Source organism: Dasypus novemcinctus, chromosome 16 (assembly GCF_030445035.2).
Source record: "Dasypus novemcinctus isolate mDasNov1 chromosome 16, mDasNov1.1.hap2, whole genome shotgun sequence".
NCBI classification, from domain to species: Eukaryota; Metazoa; Chordata; class Mammalia; order Cingulata; family Dasypodidae; genus Dasypus; species Dasypus novemcinctus.
The window spans coordinates 38,847,080-38,871,783 of record NC_080688.1 but is presented as its reverse complement, the minus strand read 5'-3'; the positions used below and the strand labels follow the sequence as shown (position 1 = coordinate 38,871,783).

At 46.4% G+C, this 24,704-nt stretch overlaps 1 protein-coding gene across 5 annotated transcripts in view; it reads left to right on the top strand.

The window, feature by feature from the left end:
* Window positions 1–24,704, top strand: part of TMEM241 (transmembrane protein 241) — a 140,070-nt gene that overhangs the window by 70,394 nt on the left and 44,972 nt on the right. For all 5 annotated transcript variants that reach the window (XM_058277548.2, XM_058277545.2, XM_058277550.2 and 2 more), the window contains 8 exons: window positions 1,190–1,215; window positions 4,494–4,545; window positions 6,044–6,092; window positions 7,912–7,957; window positions 9,040–9,075; window positions 12,312–12,346; window positions 19,817–19,886; window positions 23,796–23,889. In XM_058277548.2, the coding sequence (XP_058133531.1) occupies window positions 1,190–1,215; window positions 4,494–4,545; window positions 6,044–6,092; window positions 7,912–7,957; window positions 9,040–9,075; window positions 12,312–12,346; window positions 19,817–19,886; window positions 23,796–23,889 (408 nt within the window). The remainder of the gene's footprint in view (window positions 1–1,189; window positions 1,216–4,493; window positions 4,546–6,043; window positions 6,093–7,911; window positions 7,958–9,039; window positions 9,076–12,311; window positions 12,347–19,816; window positions 19,887–23,795; window positions 23,890–24,704) is intronic.

Below are 24,704 nucleotides of genomic sequence, written 5' to 3'. Positions count from 1 at the left end.
ATTGTAGTTGGTCCTCAATAGCCAAAGAATCTGTCTGAAGTGCTTAGAAATAATCTCTTATCCTATCTGTTCGTTTCCCTGACCAAACGTTTAGAAATCTGTGCGACTCCCAGCTTTAAGTGCCTTCCTGAGTGCAAAGGACTAATTCCCTTAAAGTCAGGAATTAAAAGAAATTGACAAGGTTAGAGTCCACATTACAATGTCTTCATTTCTGGGAGCTTTACAGATCAAGTTCACATTTCCCCAGTTTGCCCTTTTATTTTTTTATTTCATTTATTTCATTTAATTTCTTCCCCCCCCCCCCCCCCCCCCGCGTTGTCTGCTCTCTTGTGTCCATTCACTCTTTGTTCTTCTGCGTGGGCTTACAGTATCAGGCGGCACCGGGAAACTGCGTCTCGTTTTTTGTTGCGTCATCTTGCTGCGTCAGCTCTCCATGTGTGTGGCCCCACTCCTGGGCGTGCTGTGCTTTTTTTCATGCCAGGCGGCTCTCCTTGCAGGGCGCACTCCTTGTGTGTGGGGCACCCATACACAGGGGCACCCCTGTGTGGCATGGCACACCTTGCGCATGGCAGCACTGTGCGTGGGCCAGCTCACCACATGGGTCAGGAGGCCCTGGGTATCAAACCCTGGACCCTCCATATGGTAGGAGGACGCTCTATCAGTTGAGCCACATCTGCTTCCCCCAGTCTCCCTTTTTAAAAAGGAACCTTTTCTCTCTAGGATAGAGTAAAGTGGCTTTTTTTTCCTTCTCTTTCTCAATTTATAGCACTGTTCAGTCAGAGCTAGATTAATGAAAAAGTATTTAAAAAGACGGGACTGGAATAGAAGTTGAATAAGATCTTAGTGACTTTGCTAAACAGGTTGCATCAATTTCTCTTTTTATGTGTAACTTATTTGAAGACATTTTGTTTTTCACGGGTAAATGTGGTTTCAAGGGTGCTGTGAGAATTGCTTGGTGAGAATGGTAATCTCTGCAGCTCCAGTGTGATTTGCTGAAGTGACTCAGCTCTCAAATTCTGAGTCATCCTTCATTTGGCCTAACCAAGAAAATGCCTCAATAAAACTAAAGTGCAGCAAGCTGTTGAACCTACTAATATACTTACTCATAATTTATTTTTCTCCTGATTTAAATGTTTTTATTAAAAAGAGTTTTTAAAAGCTAATTATAAGTCTCTTGACTTTCATACAGAAAACTTCTCCTGTGAAGATCTGTAGGTAAGTTAAAAAAAAAACTCTAAAAATATAAGATTTAATCTGATTTTTAATTCTTATGACAGATTGTTGAAGATTCATACTCTAGGATGTGGCAGAGGAATTTATTATAAACATGTATATCCCTATTTTGTGTCACATTAAAAACTGTATCTCTTTTTTTATGAAATTTTTTATTCCTAAGGAGAAAACAAATAAAACAAGCCAGATTGCAGCTATCAGTGCCCAAAACTTCATTCACAAATAGTTGCGCAACACTGATGGAAAGTGAGAATGAAAAACATGGAAATGACTTAAATTTTTTTAAAAACAAGTTTTGCAGCTTTGCAGTTTTTAAGAAAGGTTTTCCATGGTGGAAAAAGCCCTGGCCTGCAAGTTGCATTCCTACACCACAGCAGAATGATCATGGGAAGATTTCATAAACTTGTGTGCCTCAGTTTCCTCAGCTGAAACCTGAACTGGGCTGGACCCCCTCTTAGATTCTTCTGGCTCCAGGATTCAAATTCCAGACCGAGTGCCTTGTTTTTGGACTGCTTCCTGCTTCCTCTGTAGTAGCTAAGAAGCTCAGTCCTGTAGATGGAAAACCAGAAGAGACATTTTGATCCATGGATTTAAGACTTTTTGTTTCATATATTTCTGGGCTTTCATCCAATCCCTTTTTTTTTCTTCCGCTTTTATTAGTGGCTGCTTCTTGGAGAAACAAACTGTCAGGACTCATCTTCTTGTTTAAAAGCAGATTAGCAGATGTGAAAGAGGCATTTAGACCACCAGTGCCTGATATAATCAGCGATTGCTCCGGGCACGGGTTTGGTGGGAAACCAGGCAGCTCTCACACTGTGTCTTCCCAAGAATTTGTCTTCAGTTTGAGGGGCTCTCCCACACCTTCACTGTGGAGGGGAATGTGGACTGGGTTCTGTAAAGCCTTCCACCGTGGGTGGACACCAGACCTGCTAGGATTCTCCCCTCCTCCCACCTCAGCCCCGCGTGTTCCTGTTCAGTCCAGTAAACCTGTCCTGACCAACTCCGCTCCCCTCGAGCGGCCACCTCCTTGCCTTTGGGCTGCTCCGCAGTCCAGTCCTGACCCTCTCTAGGCCATTTGTACATGTGCCTTGTCAGCTGGCGGGGCTGGAGGAGCTGGGTGGGTTGGAGTGGAGGTACTTCACGTCCTGTGCACGGGACACTCCACCTTGTCCTGACCTCCCCAAGGCCTGGGATCCCGGCTCCGAGGATTCTTCTGGACCAGTTCCCTTGCCTCAACCCCTGCCTGCTAGGCATGTCTGCTGGGTACGCAGCTCCTGTGATGATGACAAGTGAGGACTGGCAGAGCCATGGGCTTGGGGGACAGAATTGATCAGCATCAATCTTCAGCGTACTCAGGTTATAAATATCAGGTTGTTGTGTGCTGTCGATGCTATGTAAACATATATAAAACATCTAAAGAATAGATTTCCACATGCATGTAGACTATATATTGGTATGAGTTGTTATATGGCACAGTCCCCTGAAAGCAAAGATACTATATTCCATACTTTCATTCATGCCTCTGACCCTTTGCCTAGTGGAATGGTGAGTGGTCACGGGGCCCAACAATATTTACGCTGATACATTTATAATATGGAAAGAGGAGAGTTTGTGTGTTAGTTTGGGCTTTGTGTTCCCGGTACCTTCTTTCAGAAGAAGAGAATGATTTGGGAAAGCTAGAGGGCAAGCTCTTTTGGTATTTGAAACCCAGAAGAGAGAGACTCATCATCACCAATGAGCACGGAACCAAAAGACACCTCTACTGACTTTCTGCGGAATGAGAACAGCTTTCTGCAGACATCTGTGATTGGCAATGTTACTTTTATGCACAAGGTTTTTTATTATGGAAATTTCTAAACATATATATATATATAGGCAACATAGGATAATGAAGCCTTGTATCCCCATTGCCCAGCTTCAACAGTTAGCATCTCATGACCCCACCGACTTCCTTGCTTCATTATTACTTTGAAGCAAATCCCAGGCATCATAGCATTTCATCCGTGAGTACTTCAATATGTATGAGATTTTTCTAATAAAACTTTTTGTTTGGAAAAAAAAGATTTAAAACTACAGAAAAATTGCGAGAATATTACAAAGAAGTCCTATACGCCTTTCATCTAGATTCACCCATTGTTTACATTTTTTGCATTTGCTTCCTCTCTCTTTCTCTCTAAATAATAGATAGAAAAAATATACACAAAATGTAGAATATGTACATTATTATTATTACTCTTATTTTTTCCTGAGCCATTTGAGAAGAAGTTTCAGAGATCATGGGCTTTATCCCTAAACACTTCAAAGTATGTCTCCTAAAACCTAGGACAATCTCTTATATAACCTATGTAATCATTAAATTTAGAAATTTTAATATCTCATACAAAACGGTAATCTATTACAGGATCTATTAATTAATATTTTCAAGTTTTGCCAATTATCTCAATATTGTCTTTCACAGCAATTTTTTCTCTCAAAGATGTCTTATCTCTCCCATGTCCTCTAATCTAGAATGGTTCCTCAACCTTTGTCTTTTTGTTTTGTTTTGTTTGTTTTTGTTTTTGAGGTACTGGAGATTGAACCCGGGACCTCCTACATGCGAAGCACACATGTGAAGCATGTGCTCAACCATTGAGTCACTCCCTCTCCACTTCAACCTTTGTCTTTGATTATGTTTTTAACATTTTTGAAGGGTGTAGGCCCATTGTTGTGTGGACCGCCCCGGAATTTGGGTTTATCTCAGTGATTCGACTCCATTTGGCAGGAAGAGCACCTAAGTGATCCCGTGTCCTTCTGAGTGCCTTGTATCAGGAGGCACGGTGGTGGAGCTCACTCCCTTTAATGGAGACGATAAGTTTCATCATGTGGTAAGGTGGTGTAGAAAACATTTGAAGGTGCTTTCCATGGCATTTCCTTATAACTGACACAGCCATGATCTGATGGCTCAGCTTTCTATTAATGTACTTTTCAGAGTCTGTAGTTTTTAAGAAATGGCCCACTGTTTTTCTTGAGTGAATCAGTTTGGGTTTTGCAGGTCCCTCTCTCTTCTTTGGGGCTTGCTGAGCACCTGGTCACCAGAGGTGCCTATACTTGAAAACTACCCGGTGGTTGCGTCATAGAGGTTGAAGCATGTAGCTGGGCTGGTTCGCACAGGACCTCTGCCTCATGGGAGCTCCGATCAATGCATTTCCACCTCCACCCCCTGGATGAAACCCTTTGATGCTGAAAGGTAGAACTGTGCTGTTTTATCTCCCTCTCCACAGTGCCCTCTTCCTCCTGGCGGCCGCAGGATGCCTGCCCTTCAACGACTCCCAGGTAATTTCAGATACACTCATTTTGCCTTCAAAATGTCTTTTCCTCTCCGGAACCTGTGTGTGTGAGCAGAATTATCTAGGCCTTCCTTTTAGAAGCAGGATACCCCTGGCCTCGGAGGAGGCATTCCCCACCTCCTAGGCCGTTTTTCCCCACCTTTGTCTTCTGCCCCGGCAGCGTGGCCTGGAGCTCTTGCCCTGGGGTGCTGGGTTGTGTGCAGTCCCTGCTCTGTGCAAGTTCAGGGAACTTGCTGGCAAACCTGCCTGCAAACCTAAATCACCTTTGCCTCAAGGTAAAGTTGTTTCTTCCCCGCCTCCTGAGGCCTCATTTGTGGAGTGATTTTCACTTTGTTTTCCAGAGCCCAGGCCGGGTTTTTCTCTAATAGACTACTGAGGACCCACCCACACCCCCACTGGCCTCTCATTACTGGGGTTCTTTTCTTTCTCTTTCCCTCCCTCTTTTCCTCCATCAGCATTTATTCATCCTCACTGAGTGTGAGGCACTGAGCCGGAGGACTCAGGGAAAAACCGTCCTTGTCCAGGCAGGAGGTGGAATCCACTTAGAGTAAAGGGAGAGGGAACAGCCCAGTAAACAGATGGTGATCACACAGCGAGGCCAGAGCTGCCCCTCAGCAGACTTGGGGGGCTCAGGAAGCCAGAAGAGCTAATACGGAATGGGAGCCTGCTGGCTCTGTGCCAAGGCTGCCTGGCCGTATTTTATTTGAAATCTCACAGCTGTGGGGTCAGGGCGGGGACTGTCATCTCCACTTCACAGCTAAACAGTAACGAGGTCCTGAAGGTCACCAGCTAACCAGTAAGTGGGGATTTTAGAACTGAACCCAGATCTTTCTGACGCTAGAGCCAGCCTCTGCTTCCTGGACATAAATCTTGGAGGGTAAGGAGGAGTTAGCCAGGAGAAGAAGGCCGGTGTGGAGAAAGTCCTGGAGGGGCCATGACCATTCTGCAGTTCAGCTTTAGGGGACTTGTGTCTGACCCTGTGCTAGCACCTGGCCTCCCGGGGGTGGCGGGTCAGGCACAGATAAACAAAGAGCAAGTGTAATACAGAGTGCGTCGGATGACATTAAGTCCTATGCGGAAGATTAAGGAAGGGCTGGAGAGGACTGAGCTGGTGAGAGAGGCGTTGGTGCTTGGCGAAATGTAGTTCTCTGGAGAGGAGGCTGTAGATGCCACTAGAAGGGTTGGCAGGGGCTTGCCAGAGAGGCCCTTTATCCTGACGTCACTGGGGAGCTCTTGAAGGCCTTGAAGCAGCAGGTGGCACCATCAGATTTGCCTTTCAGAGATAGGCCGGTGGCAGTGTGGGCTAAGGGGCAGGGCTGGAGGCAGAGTCTGGTTGGGAAGATGTTGGAGGTGAGAAATGGGGAGGACCCAGGAATCCTGCTTGAGCCCGGCTTGTCATGTGCGTGACATTTGGGGTTTCTGGTTGTAGCCCTTGGTCCTGGTTTGCACTTAAAGCCTTTTATTTCTTTTGTCCTGTATTACAGTTTGATCCGGATGGATATTTTTGGGCTGTAATCCACATTTTCTGTGTAGGTAAGTTTTAAAAGAACTCTTGCCTAAATAAATGCAGCTTATTACTTAGACCTTATCGGTCAATGACCCTGAACGATAGGGTAATTGAAATGATAATGTCAAGGTCAAAACCAAATGGGGGGGAAGCAGATTTGGCTCAACAGATAGAGCATCCGCCTACCACATGGGAGGTCCAGGGTTCAAACCCCGGGCCTCCTGACCCATGTGGAGCTGGCCCACGCGCAGTGATGATGGCAGGGAGTGCCGTGCCACGCAGGGGTGTCCCCCGCCTAGGGGAGCCCCACACGCAAGGAGTGCACCCCGTAAGGAGAGCTGCCCAGCGTGAAAAATGTGCAGCCTGCCCAGGAGTGGCGCCGCACACAAGGAGAGCTGACGCAGCAAGATGATGCAACAAAAAGAGACACAGATTCCCGGTGCCACTGACAAGAATATAAGTTGACACAGAAGAACACAGAGCGAATGGACACAGAGAGCAGACAACTAGGGGGAGGGGAGTTGTCAGGGAAGGGGAGAGAAATAAAAAATCTTAAAAAAAAAACAAAACTTAATGGGGGGAAGCAGATGTGGTTCAAGTGATAGAGCTTTCGCCTACCATATGGGAGGATCTGGGTTCAATCCCTGGGGCTTCCTGGTGAAAAAGAAGAAGAGAAAGTGTGCCCATGCAACCAGCCAGTGCCCATGTGAGTGCCCACGTGGCAAGCCATTGCCTGCACGAGTGCCCGCGTGGTGAACCAGTGCCCATGTAAGTGAGTCACACAGCAAGACGATGATGCATCAAAAGAGAGACAAGGGGGGAATCAAGGTGAAGCACAGCAGAAACCAGGAACTGAGGTGGCGCAACTGAAGGGAACCTCTCTCCCCATCAGAGGTCCCAGTGAATCCTAGAGGAGAGAAAATGAGAAGAGAAGACAACACAGCAAAAGCAGCAGAGTAGGAGGAGGGGAAGGGAGGGGGAATAAGTAAATCTTAAAAAACAATTCCTCGATGACTAAAGATGCTGAACATTTTTTTAAAAAACAACAAAAAACCAAATGGGCGTTTTCTGGTTTGAGCCCCCCCCCCCATGACTCATGCTCTTTGCTCGTTGTCTACTTGTTGCTGGTTTTTGGGTTTTGTGGGTTTTTTTCCTCATTGTTTGTCTTCTTTAGGAGGCACTGGGAACTGAACCCAGGACCTCCCATGTGGGAGGTAGCTGCCCAACTGCTTGAGCCATATCTGCTCCCCTGGTTTGAGTTTTTTGTTTTGCACTTTTCCATAAATGTTTCTGTCTCTCTTCTAGTTTCCCCTTTTTTGTGGCAAATATTAACTCTCCATGGCTTTGATTTTGCTTCCTCAATCCAGCTTGCAGAATGCTGCTTGGTCATCTCTAAATGACAGAAGTACACCCAGGAATGTGTCATAAACACTTTCAGCAGTATACCCTCCTGAGTTTAAGTGGGTTAAGTAAAAGGACCATCTGATTATTTCAATTCCTGTGTTCAGTGTTTCCTATTTGTAATCTTAGGGGACAACTGTAGCACCCTGACTCTGTAATACATAATTCACAAATCCAGTGGTGCTTCTCTTCTCGTGTGCGTCATGGTAAGGAAATAAAAATCTCCCTGTTAGTTGCTTCCTTCCTGAAGCATTTCTTGCCCAGCACTCTCTGTGAGCCACTGTAAGTGCCTAAGTGCATTATCATCGGTGATCGTCAAATTCTCATCCTCGAAAACCTTCCAGACCTCCGCTTTCTGTGGGATGGGTGTGGCTTGCGGATGTTGTGCCTCAATCGGACGGGCAGGATACCATGTGACAGTGACATCTGCTGTTTCATTTTCAGGGGCTTATAAGATACTGCAGAAGTCCCGGAAACCCACCGTGTTAAGGTAAACTTCTAAAGTTTGGTGAGTTGTTGCTTGGTCCAAGGAAGGGAGTGAGATCTGTGATGGTGGAAGATTCTTCAGCCAGAGACCCTGGGGCGCAGTGAGGGCGGGGACTCAAAGCCACCGGGTCCTCACCTTCCAGGCCTCGGTCCCCTTCCTTCAAGGGCAGCGCTTTAATGCTGTTTTTATGACATTTACATCACCCCCTTGGGCCCCAGTTTATGGCCTCCAGCTCAGAGGCACAACTTTTTTTTCTTGTTTCCCCTACCCCTTCCTTACTTGATTCATTTCCACCCAGAAGTCTCTGGTCACTAGCCCCATTTCTTGGGTAAAATGAGACCTTTGATGCAGGCAGTCCATGGAATGGCCTTGGGGAATGTAAATGAAAACAGGAGAATTCGGGCCTCAGTGGAGCTACCAGGTCAGCTCTCCTCGCCAGGCCGGCTTGAGCCTGGGCTTCCAGGGGCTCAAACTGCCTGAGGCCAGGACGAGCTCCGCAGGGAACGACTGCTGGGAAAAGACTGTCCACTCTGAGGGAGTGCACCTTTCCATCCCGCTCACGCCTTTGGTTCTTTTAATAAAGTGTTTTTATATCCAGAAGCCAGATAAAATATGGATGCCAAGGGGGATTTGAGTTTCAGATAAAAAACAAGTAATTTTTTTGGTTTAAGTTTGTGCCTTGCAATATTTGGGACATACTTTTACAAAAACATTCTGAAATTAAAATTTATTTGGACCTGTAATTTTTATTTGTCTTATATCTTTATTTGTTAAATATGGCAGCCCTAGAAGCTAGTCCAGTGTCCTGAGACAGTTGTCACTCCTTTTAAGTGGTACATATATCCATGGGAAATAAGTAAGGCACAGATGGAAATGTATTATTTGATCCTACTAAACTAGGAAATATATTTTTTTAATGAACCAGGAACTGGTTTTGAATAAAAATACTCTTCATACTATTTATTAATAATTTATAACTACACTTATAGATAGAACTCATTAATAGAGATTACTCACTAATTTATGCATGTAAAATACTTCCATTATTTCACATTTTATTTTATTTTTTTTCTCTTATTCCTTAGCGACATTGACCAGCAGTACTTGAACTATATATTCAGGTAAAACACAATCTATATTTTTTCAAATAACAGCTCATATCCTTCTCGAGCTAATGGACTTTAATTTTCCAGTGATACTCTGTTTAGGGAGTTCTGAGCCAGTGTGCTTACAGGAAGGCAAGTTAAACAATGTGTGACCTGACCAGAAGTTGAAGAAACCCAGCAGTAGCCCTGCCCTTAGGCCAGCCCAGAGGGGCCTCTGCCCAGCAGGTGCTACAGAGGCCCACATGCCTGCCCATCAGCTGTGGCATCTGCAAGGCCAATGGGACCTTTCTTTCCTGAACCCTCACTCTCCTTTTAGACTGTGCCCTGAATTCCCAACCCATGTGGCTCTGAACTCGACTCCCTCCCTGGGTCTTTCTTCCCAACTCACTGCCAGGGCCAAGGGATGTCCAGATTAAGGGTTTTAGGAAGAGGGCTTGTGGATGGGGCATGGACCACAAGCTGAGGTGCTCATGGGCAGGATGGAGACTGGGGAGGAAAGAAAAGGGATGCATTGGGAGCCAGAAGCCAGGGAGCTCCAGCCTGCCAGGGACTCTTAGGAATTCTCAGGTTTAATCTGGACTTTCTCCCAGGTTATTTTGAAGGTATATTTTTAAGCGGGATGAAGTGTTAGGCTTGATTTGGAAACATTCAGACATCTGGCAATTTGCTTCCTTTTGTGCTCTTGCTAAGCCCCCCACGAGGCCTTCTCGGTAGACTTCTCAGGAGCCTTCTTGGGTTCAGGTAGGCTCAGCCCGTGCCCTGCAGGGACCTCATTGAGAAAGGAGTGAGATGTGCTGTTGGAAACCCAAGTTGGCCTAATGCAACGATGTTCAGTAAAGAGATCACCGGAGGAAGACACGGCTCTCAGCATTTGCTCATGCTTGTCTGTGTATGAAGTTCCTTGGCCCCAAACATTCAACATGAGCTGTATTCTCGATTTGGAGATAAAGCCCATAAATATCTTAATATTTATTAAAACCACTCTTCGAAAGCAGGATGCACCCCAAGCCTGGCTCTGTTGTCCTCAGCTGCAAACATGCTCAGTCCCACAGCTGCCTTTTCAGGAGACTTTTCTGCAAATGCAGAAGGCTCTTGGATTTTAAAGAGTTTCCATGACATTGGACCACTTTAGGCCGTCCTTTCTCTTCACAGAACCAAGCCGCAAAAGGGCTGTGGAAAACCAAGCCTTCATGACCCACAGCTAAATTTTCCCTCCTCCCTCCCTCTCACTCCTTTGTTCTGCTGTGAGGAGGTTTACTTGCCTGGAGCCCGAGCTTGCTGCTGGCTGGCTGAGAAGGCAGCCCACCCCACCTAAGCCCAAAATCTACTTCCACGTCTTCTTCCAGAACGAGTGAGGGAGCCGTGTGAACCAGCAAGGGCCACTGTTCCCACTTCACCCGGCACTGAGCACTGGGGAATCGGCACCCAGGCAGGCCCAGGCTGCTCAGATTTAGGGCTCATCTGAGCTCACATGTGCCCCTGCCTGCCTGGGCAGGGAGCTGGTCCGATCCCTGAATTTTGACCCATACTCTAGCTTTCTTGAAGGTGTATTTACTTCCTGAGTGTGACTTGAGCCTTTTTGGTGCTTCTAATTGGATAGAGGCTTAAGGCACAGGGGAGGGGGGAAAGGACAAAGGCAAGAAAAAAGGGAAAGGTTGTGTATGGAGTCGAAAATAAGCGGAACTTTGAAAGATGGGTGTGGCTTTGATATGCATTTTGGGGCATTTAGGTAATTTATAGGGAATGAATATTATGGAATGCACACCTAGCCCCTTTTTTAATATGAGGCATCAACCAGTCTCGTATAGTCTATTAATAGAAAACTACCAAAATACTACCTGTTCATATCCTGACTCCTGAATTTGCAGATGCTTGTTTGTAGGGTGCATATATATATGTATTTTACAGTTATACGACAACCCCACCTTACAAACCTACAACTTCTGCATGCCCCAGACACGGGGGTCTTCTCCTTGCCCTTCTCCAGAGCCTCATCTCCTCTGCCTCTTTCCAGGATGTTGCCTCACTGTGAGCCTTAAGAGAATCTGTGGCTTTCGAGATAGAGAAGGAAGAACCTAGCCAAAGAGAAGGGGGCAGGTGGGCGACCACAGGGCAGGGCTGGCCTGGCCAGCTAACTGGTTTCCCTGCTTGAGGCCACTCGCCTCCCCACTGCTAGAACTTCACCACTTAGAGTCCTTGCAGTGGTTCCCAATCCCTGTGCAAGCCTGAACCACTGGGGCTGGTCGGTGTTCTGGCTATTGCTTTTGTATTATTTTTGCAGCTTTCCTGTATGTTTTCAGTTATTTCTAAATAAAAAGTTTAAAAAGAGTAAATTGACAGATCCTCAGAGAGTCTAAGTGAAGCTGGTCACCGGCCCTTCTCATGGGTGGCCTGGGTTAAGGACCATGGTCGAGGCTGCCCAGCACTTTTGGTTGGATTTAGTATGTCCCTGGGAGGGTTAATCGCCTCCATATTCACATAAAGCGTTTTATTAACCCCTCACTGGACCAGCTGCCTGGATGCCATGAGAGGGTTTTGATGGTTGAGGAGGTGGGTACTTGAGGAGGATGCAGAAGGTGAAGGCTGGGCAGAGGTGGGGGGCTTAGGGCAGCACGAAGGCACCAAATAAGAAAAGCTTCCAGAGGGCAAGACAGGACGCACCAAGGACGAAGGTGGCCCGTGTCAGAGAGACTCTTCCTCATTCTTTTCATCCTTTCCCCACTTGGACATCCATCGGAAGGCAGTCTGGGTCGTTTCCAGCCACATGGTAGATGGGATGGGTTGTCTCGTGGGCCAGCTTCTTGGGCATGTACCTTCCAGTTATTTTGAGGCAAAAAGGTATCTAGCTCATACTCAGCCTCTAATTTTGGGGTGCAAACTATTTGTGATTTGAAGTTTGCTTTGTCTTGCTTACTCTTTGTATATTAAGTGAGTTTGGTAATTAGGATTAAACTGGGGCCAAGGGAAATAACAGGGCTGATTTTTCAGAGTGGGACTTGAGGTCCTCAGCTGTCTTCAGTCCTCTTGCTAAAACATGGAGCATGTCAAGAAATGTTCACACTTTTACCATAGGGTTGGATTTAGACAAGATGAGATAATCCATTCAAGTAGATAATTTGCTTCTAGGAAAATTTAATTCCGTGTAGAATGAATAAAAAATTATGGGTTCCTGTTGTTTTGTTTTTGTTTATGTATGAGAGAAGCTTTCTTGACTACTTTGCGGAATTGTTTTTTCTTTTTCTTTTTTGCAGCGTGATACTTCTGGCCTTTGCATCTCATCCCACAGGTAAACTTCATGTCAGTGTTATTTTATGTCTGTTCTACATTGTCCATTCAACCCAGAGCTCTGGCCTTGATTATATCTCTAAGGGATGCTTTGTAAGAGAACGTGGTTTCTTTTAGGATGTCAAACTCAGAGGTTAGGAATGGTATATGTATTTGAAACTGCTCTTAATAACCCATTATGAACTTATTGCCCATGAATTTATTATTATTAATGCTTCTTGAATTTTGTTTCCTATATTTTCATCTGGTGTCTCTTCAGACATACAGGCAGGTTTACTACATATTGGGTGAAATAGTGCTTGCTTTGCCTGCTGCCAAAATTCCTTCTTCAAGAATTCAGAATTGCCATTGCAAAAGGATTTGGTGAAAGCGTTCATATTGCTCCTATTTCTTGCTGACATAATTTTATACATTTTATCACATTTTGCCATCTGATGTTCATAATTCCGGATTAAAGAAGTCAGTTTTGAAATTTACTGCCATTCTGTTGCTACCTCAGTTACTCTATATTGCTTTTTTTCCTTTTTCTGTTTTGTTTCTAAGAAGCTTTAGATTACATAAATGTTACATCAGAAATATAGGGTGATTCCCATATACTCTGCCCCTCTCCCTCCCACATTAACATCTTTCATTAGTGTGGTACATTTGTTAAAAACTGATGAATATTTAAGCATTGCTCCTAACCAAAGTCTATAGTTTACATTGTGGTTTAGCACTTAATTCCAGTGCCCTAAAAATGCCCTATGTTCCACCTCTTATTCCCTCCCTTTCCCTTCAGATCCTTTGGTAACCACTATCTTTATATCAACGTTAAATATTCTTCCATTTCTACAATATTAATAAGTTTACTGTGGTCCATAGTTGCATTCCTCCCTTGTGTTTATTCATTCCTCAGTCTTGAGGATTTGGGGATGGTGATGCCTGCTCTGCCTCAGATTGAGAGAGGGCTTAAGAGTCTATGGGCAGATGGAAGGAACTGTTTTGCTTGAAGTTGTACATCCTTGCTATTTTGAGGGATATGTGTTATCCCAGGCAAGTCCAATGATCTGGAGAGTAGGTGTTGGCTAAAAGTCTTCTGAGTGAATTATACACTTTAAACGGATGAATTTAATTGCATGCGAATTATATCTCAGTGAAAAATGTGTAGGGAGTAAAAGAAATCTCTTTGATTTGAGGGTCTGCTTGAAGCTTAGTTACACCAGAAAAGGATATTTGTAAGGACTAGTTTTCCTTCAAATTATAGTTTAAGTTTGAAAAAACACACTAAGGGGTATCAGATGCTCACCTCTCATTCCTCCCCCTGCAAACGTCAATCCATTGCAGGTAAACAATCGAGGATAGGGGTTCATAGTGCCTGTGGGATCACACAGAGGCGCTTGACACAGTTCCCCTGATGGACCCCTGTCTGCCACTTTGGTATGTCGTAGTTTGAGCTGGCTGAGGCAGTGTCTTCAAAGAGCCTCGTATAGAAAGCTGGGCTTCTGAAAAGAACTTTGCTGGTGTTGATGAGACTCTCTGGGGTTCTGGTGTCAGAGCAGAGGCAGCTCTGGTCTCCTTGGCTGTGAGATGCTAAGGTGCCCCAGTGCCCCAAAGCTGGAGGCTCAGGAGTCCTGCAGGTCCTCGGTGGTCATCCTAACAGGGCTCCTGCCAAAGCCTCAGGGAAGGTGGGGGTGGGGTTATGCAAAGACCGATGGCAGCCTTCCAGAAAAAGCCCGACACTTCCATCTCTACCAGTACCAAGTTCAGTGTCGAACCTATGAGCGCCCCAGAGAAACACACCTCCCTCTGTGTGTACTGAGTGATGTAAGGGCACTCTTTTTGTAAAGCTGCTCTGTGCAGCCAGCGTGATCACGTCCATGCGTCAAGGTGCCTTCATGAGGTTTGCACCCGTTTCTCCTTCCACTCCACTGTCAGTGGAATGCCATTGACTTAAAACCTTGGCAGATGTAGCAGTTGTCCTTGAACGCCCGATTGGATGAGAACTGTTGAGTAGGAAGATAATCTTGAGTAGAGTAGTAAAGTTGCCGGTAAAACCCAAATTAGAAGGAAACCTCCAGGTTTTGGTTGGCTTTAACTTTAACACCTAGGGCCACCCCGTACAGTTGTGGTCTTATAAACAGTGCCTTGCCTTCAGAAGTTGTGCAGTGTACTACCTGCACAGCTGTAGGCAGCAGTCCATTGCTTCAGAAGATGCTCAGGTACAGGACAGCCCTTACATTTGATTGTTTGAGCAAATGACTAAGCCAGGTGGAGTTTCAGACCTACTTACTAAGGGAGAAATTTGGTGTGAGAGATGGTGGAAGCTCAGAATCTGAAGGACCCCTTGGGGATTTGTTTTCCCAGCTTTATAAGCCAAGGTCAACTGCCCTAAACACTCTGATGGGTCCTGGTAATGATTTGTACATAGTTGGTTACAAAGTTTAAACAAAATAAAACATCTGAGGATGCTTTCTCTCCTCCAGAACTATTCAAGGACTACTGTAATTGGTGGCTCTAAGTCCTGCCTGCCAATTTGTTAGCTTTTCAGTTGGACCCATGTGTACTTTAACCTCCTCCCCCCCTTTTTTAAAGAACAATGCTTGATTGCTTATTGTTTTAGATTCTTAGCTGCTAGAATAAATACCATTTAATGGATTGGTTTAACCACAATAATTTATTGTCTCATGATTTCAAATGCTAGAAGGCTCGCTCCTGGGGTCGATATCTTCCAGTTGGCTGGAAATCTTTAGGGTTCCTTGGCTTTTCCATCACATGACAGTGCACATGGCAACATCTCCTTTCTCCTCCAGGTTCTGTTGATTTCCAGCCTCTGGCTGCTCCTGGTGGCTTCTCTCGCTCTGTGGCCTTCCCTATGAGGGCTCCAGCGACAGAGGATTAAGACCAGTCCTGGTTCAGCTGAACTATACTTTACCTGAAGTAACCCTATTAAAAGGTCCTGTTTACAGCAGGTTCACACTCATAGGAGTGGAAAAATAACATGTTTTTTCTGGGGTGCATGGCCCCAAGCTGCCCCAGCCGTTCACCCAAAATGCCTGCCGCTGGGCCTGGTATGGGTGGGGAGCTCTGTCGTGCCCAGTCCCCACATGGCTCCAGTCAGAACATCCCGGATGTGAGGCTGGCCCGAGCATCAAAATAAGAGGCAGCGTTCTCAGGTACAGCCTTTTTTGAAGGCTCTATGAATAATTTCTAACATTGTAAAACAGGGCCTCATGATGATGAAAGAGGTTGCTGATGTGGGAGGAGTGGGGTGAGGGGGGTGGGGGATATATGGGGACCTCTTATATTTTTTGAATGTAACATTTAAAAAAAAAGAGGGAAGAAAAAATTTTAAATGAAAAAATAATAAAATAAAAAACAGGGCTTGATTCTTTTTGGTTTCTTCTCACCCATTCTTTTTCTCCTTGTATCTTAATTGTCTGGTAGTACTTTAAAAACATTTTTAAATTGAGATAAAATTTACATATATGAAATGCACATAAATTAAATGAAAAGTTTGATCAACTCTGACTAATGTATACACCCATGTAGCTCAAACCCCATCAAAATACAGAATATTTCTGTCACCCCAGACAGTTTCCTCAGGCCTCTTCTTAGTCACCTCCGCCTACCACCAGAAGCCACTGCTGATCTGATCTCTAGGACCATAGATTAGTTTTGTCCTAGAACCTCGTATAAATGGAGCAGTACAATAGGTACTCTTGGATCTGGCTCTTTCCTTTAGCACAGGGTTTAGAGATTAATCCACATTGTTTTGCATACCACTAGTTTGTTCTGGTTTATTACCATGAATTCCTCTGTGTGACTCAACCACGTTTTATTTATCCATTCACCTGTTGATGCACACCTGGACTGTTCCCAGTTTTTGGCTATTATGAAAAAAGTTGCTGTGAACTTTCTTATATAAGACTTCTTGTAGACTTAGTTTTTCATGCCTCTTGTATAAATACCTAGCTATAGATTTGCTGGATCTTAGAGTAGATATATGTTTAACTGTTTAAGAAACCTCCAGTTTTCCAAAGTGGTCGTATTATTTTACACTCCCACCCAGCAGTGTATGAGAGTTCCAGTTGCTCCACCAACATTTGATATTGTCAGTCTTATTTTAGCTATTACTAGTGGGTGTGTAATGGTCTCTCGATAGTAATTTTGACTAAGCTGCCCTTTTCAATCTTCCAAGAATGAAGAGGAAGAGAGGCTTTCTTGTAAATGCAGATAATGGGCTTTAGGACACAAGCTCTGGGGTGCAGTGGTTGGTGATAGTAGGGATTCTGCTAGACACCTTTCCCTGTCCTAAGCACAGACCTTGCTGCCTTTTCTCCTTCAGGCCCTGAGCTTGCCTCTTGTGTGGGTAGACCCCACTCCCCTCAAGTCTTTTCACCTCAAGATGCTTGTAGAAGCTCCAAGAGTCTTGAGTTCTTGCTTGGGAAGAGGAACCACCCTTCCCCTTAGGCTGTTCTAAGCAGTAGTAGAGCAGAGGAATTCTTTCTGTGTTTGAACATAAAAGTGTTCGAGAAAATTTCAAGGAACCAGGAGAGCAGGGCCACCAATGGGAATCTGCCCCAGAAGTGACCTTGTTACCTGGTGGTGTCTGTTTCTTGTGTGTGAGATGAAATGAGCAGCCTAATTACTCCTTGGAGCTGACCCTTCCATTTCCCTGTCAGTTCTTTTTGTTTTGTTTGTTTTGTTTTGTTTTTGAGGTGGTTTTGGGGATTGAACCCGCAGCCTCACACATGGGAAACAGGCACTCAGCCACTTGAGCTACACCTGCTCCCATCTCTCTGCCAGTTCTGAGGTCTAAAATGTGGTAAGAGGAAATAGTTTTGATGTTCAAATTTCAGTTAATCCTGAATATGGTCAGATTGTGCCATGGTCTTCACCGCGGCAGTTTCATGTTCTGTAATCTTTAGTCCTTCACCCACAGTCAGCAGCATTTAAACTAGGAGAACAGGCATGGAGGTTCAACTCACACTTTATTGCATGAACTACATTGATGCCACGAAACATGTTTTCAGATCTTTTAACCACTTTATTTTGGCTTCAGTTGTGCTGTTCTGGACTAGGTAGTGCAGGAGTGTTGTCTTCTGGGCATCTTTATAAGCTTTGTTGATTCTTGGGTTTAGTTCTCACGTGGTTGGGGCCAGGCAGCGTGGCACCGCAGCATCTTCAGGGGGTATTTCTAGCTCAGAGGTTAACAGCTGCTGTTTAGAGGTTGATGTGCACCCTCCATCTTGGAACAAGAGTTGGTGGGTTGAAAGCATCGGAGTAGAAGGATTTGGGGTCAATGTGGAATTGAGGACCAGCGGAGCCAACTGGGAACTGGAATATTCTCTCCAGGGAAAACAAGAGGCTTTAGGCCTTTCGGTTACTTTCAGTTCAGCAGAGTTTGTGACATGTCAGGTGAGGTGGAGGTGCTCCCTGCAGCAGGTACAAATGATGACTGAGATTTGAGTCCCTACTCTCCAGGACTTTAGAGTTCTAGGGGGAGAGACAGATGTGAGGCCAGCTAAGTGCTGTGTGAGAAATGCATTGAGGCCTAAGAAAGGACGCAAGAATAAGAGTGAGCTCTTCTCTCTCTCTCTCTCCCTCTTTTTCTCTCTCCTTCTCTCTTCCTTTCCCTCTCCTCCTCCTCCTCCTCCTTTTCTCTCTTTCCCCCCACCCTCCCCCTCCGTCTGTCCCTCTCTTTCCCTCCTTCAATAATTTATGGGGTAATTTTCAGGACTTGGGTGGGACTGTTTTCACCAAGAACCATGCTTTGCCTTTCTTTTCCTCTCTCCCAGCCTCCTTCAGGCTCCCCTGCTCCCTAGACCCCTCTCAAGCCTGAGCTCCGGCGCCTGTGAGTCCGTTCACCTCTTAGGAGCAGCTCTGTGGAAAGATTAGCTGCGGAGAGGAGACAGCGCCTGAGGGTGGCCAGGGTCTCCGTGCTGTTTGTCTCCCTCCGGGCCCTTCCCTCATGACCACACTGGTTGTAGGGCAACTTTCGCTGCTCAGAGGGGGAAATTGGGAAAGGGCAAGAACCAAAGGCAGAGCTGTTAAAGATACAGAGAGCAAACTCCCCATGGACACCCCCCTTCAGCTGCCCAAGTGGGGTCTCTGGCCCTCTCCAGGAGAGGGGGGCCTGAGGTTACCTCAGCTGTGGCTTCTGTGGGGAAAGGGACTTCAGAGTAAATCGTGTTCTTTAGGCACGAGAGGTCTGAGGCTGATGTTTTAGTTTGCAGAGTCTCGTCACCAACCTAAGCCCCGTTTAGGGAGTGGAGGTTCCCAGAGGAGTCTTGTCTGAGAGAAGAAGGCTGGACCCACTTGGTTGGGTCGTGTGAAAACCTGGTCCCAAAGAAAACCGGCTCCTCTTAAACACACAAACAAAACAGAATAGCACCCATCACAATGAACAGCCTTCCGGAGAAAGGGAATTCAATACTTGCCCTCCTAATAGGTGGGTCAATCGTTTGAAATCATTTAGGTCTCTGAAGAAGCACAGAAACCCAGGTGTCTTTTGTTCCGAAAGTCTTGCTTTGTAAGTTTAACGCTGGGGAGCTACTTCCTGCCTGCTCCCCTGCATACCTCACATGCTGTGAATACTTAGGAAAATCAGTTCTTCTCCCACCTGTTCAGGCAGGACTTGGGACAGACCAAGCAGTGGGGGTCTAGAAGGCTGGGCTCCTCCAGAGTCTCAAAAATTCCAGATTTGGGAGGATTCAAAAGCTTACGTTATCTGCTGTGGAAATGCTTAATTCCTTTTCTCGGGACATTTTTGGGAGGCTTTCTGCTTTTTTAATCTCCCAGTGTCTTGTTTGTGACCAAGTTCAAATTCCAGAGAGAGAAGCAGCCAATATGTGTGATTATTTCCTCTTGCACCAAGTGGAACTAAAAGAATGAACTTACTTCACTAGAAATAAATGTGCCCTTTGGACCTTAGAATAACAGGAGTATGCACAGTTGGGCCGGTCCCTGTGCCTTCTGTGCAGTAATTAAACACAAAAGTGAACAAAGATGTTGGAGGGATGTATTCACAATCTTTTTTCAGACACAAGGCAGAAAAGAAGAAAAGAATCTTTAAAAAGATGATTTTTCCTATGCTCGCCCTCCTGTGGGGATGCCGCCTGGTAAAGAAGGACCCCTGGATTTGGGTTGACTGGGCTTACATTCTGGTCCCGCAGTTCAAGAGTTGTGTAGTGGTAGACCAATCTCTTAACTTCCCTGAGCTTCTGTTAAAACGGGGATTATAAAAAAGCGAATTGTTCATGAGCATGGAAGGAGATACCATACATAAAGCTTTTAGCACACAGCCTGGCACAGGGCAGCTCTCACTAACTGGCCATTATTATGACAAGGCAAGGGCAAGAACAGTAGAAATCCTGGAGTGAATTAAATGCTGGGCATCTGAGCACTCAGGGAGGCGCTTTGCTGGAGAGTCTCTCCTTCCATTTCCCGGTGGTGGGCGGGGCTGCTGACTCACCCTTGCTTGTGCCCCCAGGTGATCTCCTCCGTGTCCCCGAGTTTCCGTTCCTGTATTTCTACAGATTCCATAGCACCTGCTGTGCCAGGTAATCTTTAACTCATAAAACCCCTTGCACTGTTAGCCTGCATGTTTTCTGTAGTCAGCCGTGCTGTCGGCTCAGTAGAGTCCTGTGTCCTTGCCGCCTCCCTGAATGAGTGGCAGAAGAGGGGGGGGGGCATGGGCGCCAGGGACGGAGTGGCTCATCGGTCGATGAGCAGGTGCTTACTGGCTCCCCCCAGCTGCCCAGGCTTGCTGGGTTCCGTGAAGACCCCTCTCCTGCAAAGTTCCTCCGCCAAGCTTTTGCTGAAGAGCTAGAATCGCCCCACTTTTTTTTTTTTTAAGATTTATTTATTTTTAATTCCGCCCTCCCCTGGTTGTCTGTCCTCTGTGTCTACCCGCTGCGTCCACTTCTGTTGTCGTCAGCGGCACGGGAAGTGTGGGCGGCGCCATTCCTGGGCAGGCTGCACTTTCTTTCGCGCTGGGCGGCTTTCCTCACGGGCGCACTCCTTGCGCGTGGGGCTCCCCTACGTGGGGGACACCCCTGCGTGGCACGGCACTCCTTGCGCGCATCAGCGCTGCGCATGGCCAGCTCCACACGGGTCAAGGAGGCCCGGGGTTTGAACCGCGGACCTCCCATGTGGTAGACGGACGCCCTAACCACTGGGCCAGGTCCGTCTCCCATAGAATTGCCCCCCCCCCCTTTTTTTCTCCAATGCGTGTCTTACCCAGAACTTACCTATATAAAACGGTGAAAACGGAGTCAGTTCAAGGGAAGACTTGGGCTGGAATCCCACAGCCTCAGCTTCTACCTCGGCCTCCTTCTTGTGCCTGAAGGTGACCTCCCTAAAACCTCCACTGAGCCCCTAAGACACGGAGAAGCACGTTTCAGAAACCGACAGCTAGCAGCTGTTGAGACTACGTGGTGACGGTGACCATTAATGTTTGCCCTTGACATGCTAAGGGATTTGTGAGCTGGGTACATTCAGGTACACAGACCTTCACGTCCACCCTGCCCCCCTTGACTGCCATGATCCCCGTGACGTTTGACTCCGTTATGCTGACAAGTGGAAAGGCTTCTGTGGGGAGCCTGAAAGCATGTATTCTGATATGGGTGGGAAGAGCAGGCCTCCGGTGAATCCCGGCATTCCTGCTTGCTAATGGTGTGGTCTTTGGGCATGTTAGCCACATTCTCCCAAGCCCTAGTTTTCTCATCTGGAAAATGGAAAAATATTGCCAGTGCAGGTTATCGTGTGTATTAAATAAGTTAGGTAAAGCCCTTAGATTGTGCCTGGCCTAATAAATTATCTGCTGAAGGTGACTATAGTTAAAATGTCAACACAGTATGAGTAATTCCTACCTAAAAGTCGGCTCTCTCCTCCCACACTTGTAAAGTGGTACCTTGGGCAGTGATTCCTTACAGAGATGTAAAAGCTGATATATGGAGTCATGCCCCTCAGGTATGTGGGGTCAAAAAAAAAAAAAAGAATTTTATAGAGTATTTTGTGCATTTGAGGCCTCAGAATGATTTCTCTGTCACCCTCAGAAGAGTTTCCAGAAAGCACTGCCTGAATTCACCTTCCCAGGGCCGCTCCGTTTGCTCGGGCCACATTCTCTCGCCCCTCAGCAGGGTTTGCCCGCTGAGCTGTAATGCACTGATGCATGTGGGTTGTTTTCCTGCGCGTCTGGTTATTTGGCACATGGGCAAACAGGGTGGGGAGAGGAGGTCAACAAATGTTATTTGGAATGGAGCAGCACAGTTTGCGGCCGTTAGCCTTATGGGGTGACTGCAGCTTTCTTATAACCCAACAGAAGGAGTCAAGTTTTTCATTTTAAAGATTGGAAACCTTTTTTGAATTGATTTAACTCTCTGTTGCATTTTACCCCCTGGCTTCAGTATGAAGCTTGACCTCCCCTAAGATGCACTGGCTTTTCCCCACGTCATTTCCTGGCTCCTCCAGGACCACATCTCAGATGGAGGCGTGTCACCTTCAGGAGTCCTGGGGAAGCTCCCAGGGGGTCACGGAGACCTGAGGGGACAGTAGTAGCCAGGGCCTGCAGACCCCATTAACTGGGAGCCCCGGGCTCCTTCACTTCCGGGATTCTCCTGCTTTTGAGATCTGCCTCTGTAGCAGGGGGAGAGTTGCTGCAAGTGGCAGGAGAAAGGTAAGGGGTCCATGAGACCTTAAGAAGTGGTTCACATACATGCATGTTACGTCATGAGTGGGTCAGCCACAGCCCGGAAGTGGCTTCATCCTGGCACAGAACCTGAGCTGCAGGGACAAGGCCAAGGGGAATCATCCCCCTTCTCTGGCTGGAGGGAGAGAGGAAAGGAAGAAGTGGAAGGGAAGGAGGAGTGGGAGATGGAACAGGCTGTAAGAGGAGCCCTGGGGCTTTGAATGCCTCAACTCTCTCTCCTCATTTCCCAGCAGCCCCAGGCACAGGGGCATCATGAGCCTGTTTCCACATGGGGTAGAGACAGAACTGTCTGGACAGCTTTGAAATCGGGGTTCTAGGGGTGCCTGTGCCTCAGTTCCCTTGTCAATTAAGTCAGATTTTTTTCCTTAAAGTCTCTGATTTCCATAAAGTAGGATGAGGAGATCACTATGTTCATTCCTATTTTAAGAATATAGATACTGAAAGAAGGAAAATGGGAGATTTGGTCAAGGGATGAGGGTCAGTGAGCAGCGCCCAGAATAGAAGTTCAGGTCACTTGCTCTCTAGCCTGCTGCTGGCCCCCAGAGGCCTCTTTGCCTTTTGGGCGTGAGTGACTTGATGTTTTAATTCCTAGCTGTCCAGTCTCCCACAGCTGCAGGTGCCAATCTGAACAAATATGCTGAAATGGACACGGTGGGAGCCTAATGCCTGCCCCAAAGATGTGCTGTGAACTAATTTAACTTAATGAAGTGGAGGTACCGATTTCTGCGAGACTCGGTCTGCGGTGTGTTTAGTTCAAGTTGCTTTCTGTTCAGCCTGACTGACGCACATTCCTTCAGCGCCTCTGATGACGAAGGCGCCATATTGGATAGAGCCTATGGAGATTACAACAGACTGGACGCCTTCCACTCAGGTTCTGGGGGTACAGGTGAAGTGTAACTCATGTCATCTGCCTCTCTGGCTTGGGGTGCAACTATGATTAAACCTCTTCAATTTTCAGGTTTACATAAGAGCCACACTCAAGACCCCCTTTTGCCTGCATTGGCAGGAAGTCAGCCTTCCCCTCGAGGCCTCGCCTTTACACTCTCTTCCCCAGTTGTCCTTCCTCTGAATGTCACGAAGAGTGACCGTTCTGTCTGCAACTCCCTTTGCTTTGGCTTTGATCACACAGCAACACTTTCAAAGATGGTTCCCGTGTGGGCCGCTACTTCCTGTGCGCAGCTGTGCCGGCACCTTTGCCAGTCCCAGCCGCTGAGTAGCTGCCCAGGCGCTGCCCCATCCTCAGGCTCTGTGCCCTGGGCTCTTGTAGTTCAGTCCTAAGGCAGCTTCTGGGGAGGTCTGCCTGGCTCAGGGACTTCTCAACCACGTATGCCCCTAGAGCTTCTGGTCCTTGCCTTGAGCCCCGGGCCTGGTCCAGACACTCTCATCTCACGTGGGGAATTTCCCTTTGGAGGCCTTTTCCGGGCAGTTTGTTTTGCTCGAAGAAAATGGAAGCTCCACGTTGGCAAGCACCAAACTCCAGAAATAATGTGGGAGGAAGCATAATTTCTTTTATGGTGTAGCCAGAGACCTCCCAAATCTCTCCCCTCCCCACCTCCAGTGAATTGCTCCTTGGAAAAGTCGAACTTAATGCTTTGTTTTTTTTTTTTTAAAAGTTGTGTTTTATCCAGAGATCACTAGAAAACACAGATGAAATCGATTGTGTAATAATTAGAAATTGCTGGTAAAATGTAGCAGAAAAGAGTCAGCTTGGCTTAAGTAAGACAAGCCTCCCTAACAAAAGACTATTTTCTCTTTCCAGTGGATTTTTAGGATTCTTTCTCATGTTCAGTACAGTGAAGCTAAAGAGATGTATGGCCCCAGGGCAGTGCGCAGCCTGGATTTTCTTTGCTAAGGTAAGAGGAGAGTGTGGGAAAAACCTCTCAGGAGCCTGTGTACCCCGTATTCTCAGAGCCTGTAGAATGTAAAGTTTGACCTTCGTGACGTCATTTCTGGTCACTGGCCCTAAGCCTGGTCCTTCCTTCACTCAGGTGACAATTTGAGACCTTCCACCTGTTCTCGCAACATTACATGTTCAGTCTTTATCCCACTCCTGGAAGGTGGCACTGGGTGAGCCCTGTAACTTCCTGTCTGAAAAAGAGAGGCTTTCCAAAAAGTCTCTAAGGACCCTCCAGCTCTGAATCTGAACTCCTCTAGCAGTTCTTACTTTCCTTTTCTGGGGGATGTGAGGGTGTCCAGAGCTCCAGGACAGCCTGTCAGAGGTGACAGAAAGGAAAATAGAAAAACGACCAAATTGGGGTCTTTGATGAAACAAAGGATTATTATAAAAATGCCCTTTGATGTCTGAATGGTCGTGGTTGAAGCATAATTTAGAAAGGTGGGAAACCAAGAAGAAACAGAAGGAATGGGAAGGCAGCTGTGGGATACACAATCTTCACTGAAATACATTGGAACTAATTCTCACTACTGGGTTATTTGATGCCTTTAATTTCAGTGAAGGAGTCGATTGCAGGGCCCTGGGTGCTGCTCCCAAAGAGTGAGATTCTTAATCTAATGAAAGAATTATTTAGACTCACATCATTAGTCATCTATATGTTTTTTGGTTGATTTTTTCCCCCAGAAGACAAATTCTTCTTTGAAAATCAGACTGCACAGTAACATTTTCACCTTCTTCCACGATTGTCTTGCTTATAAATGCCAGGCTTTTAAT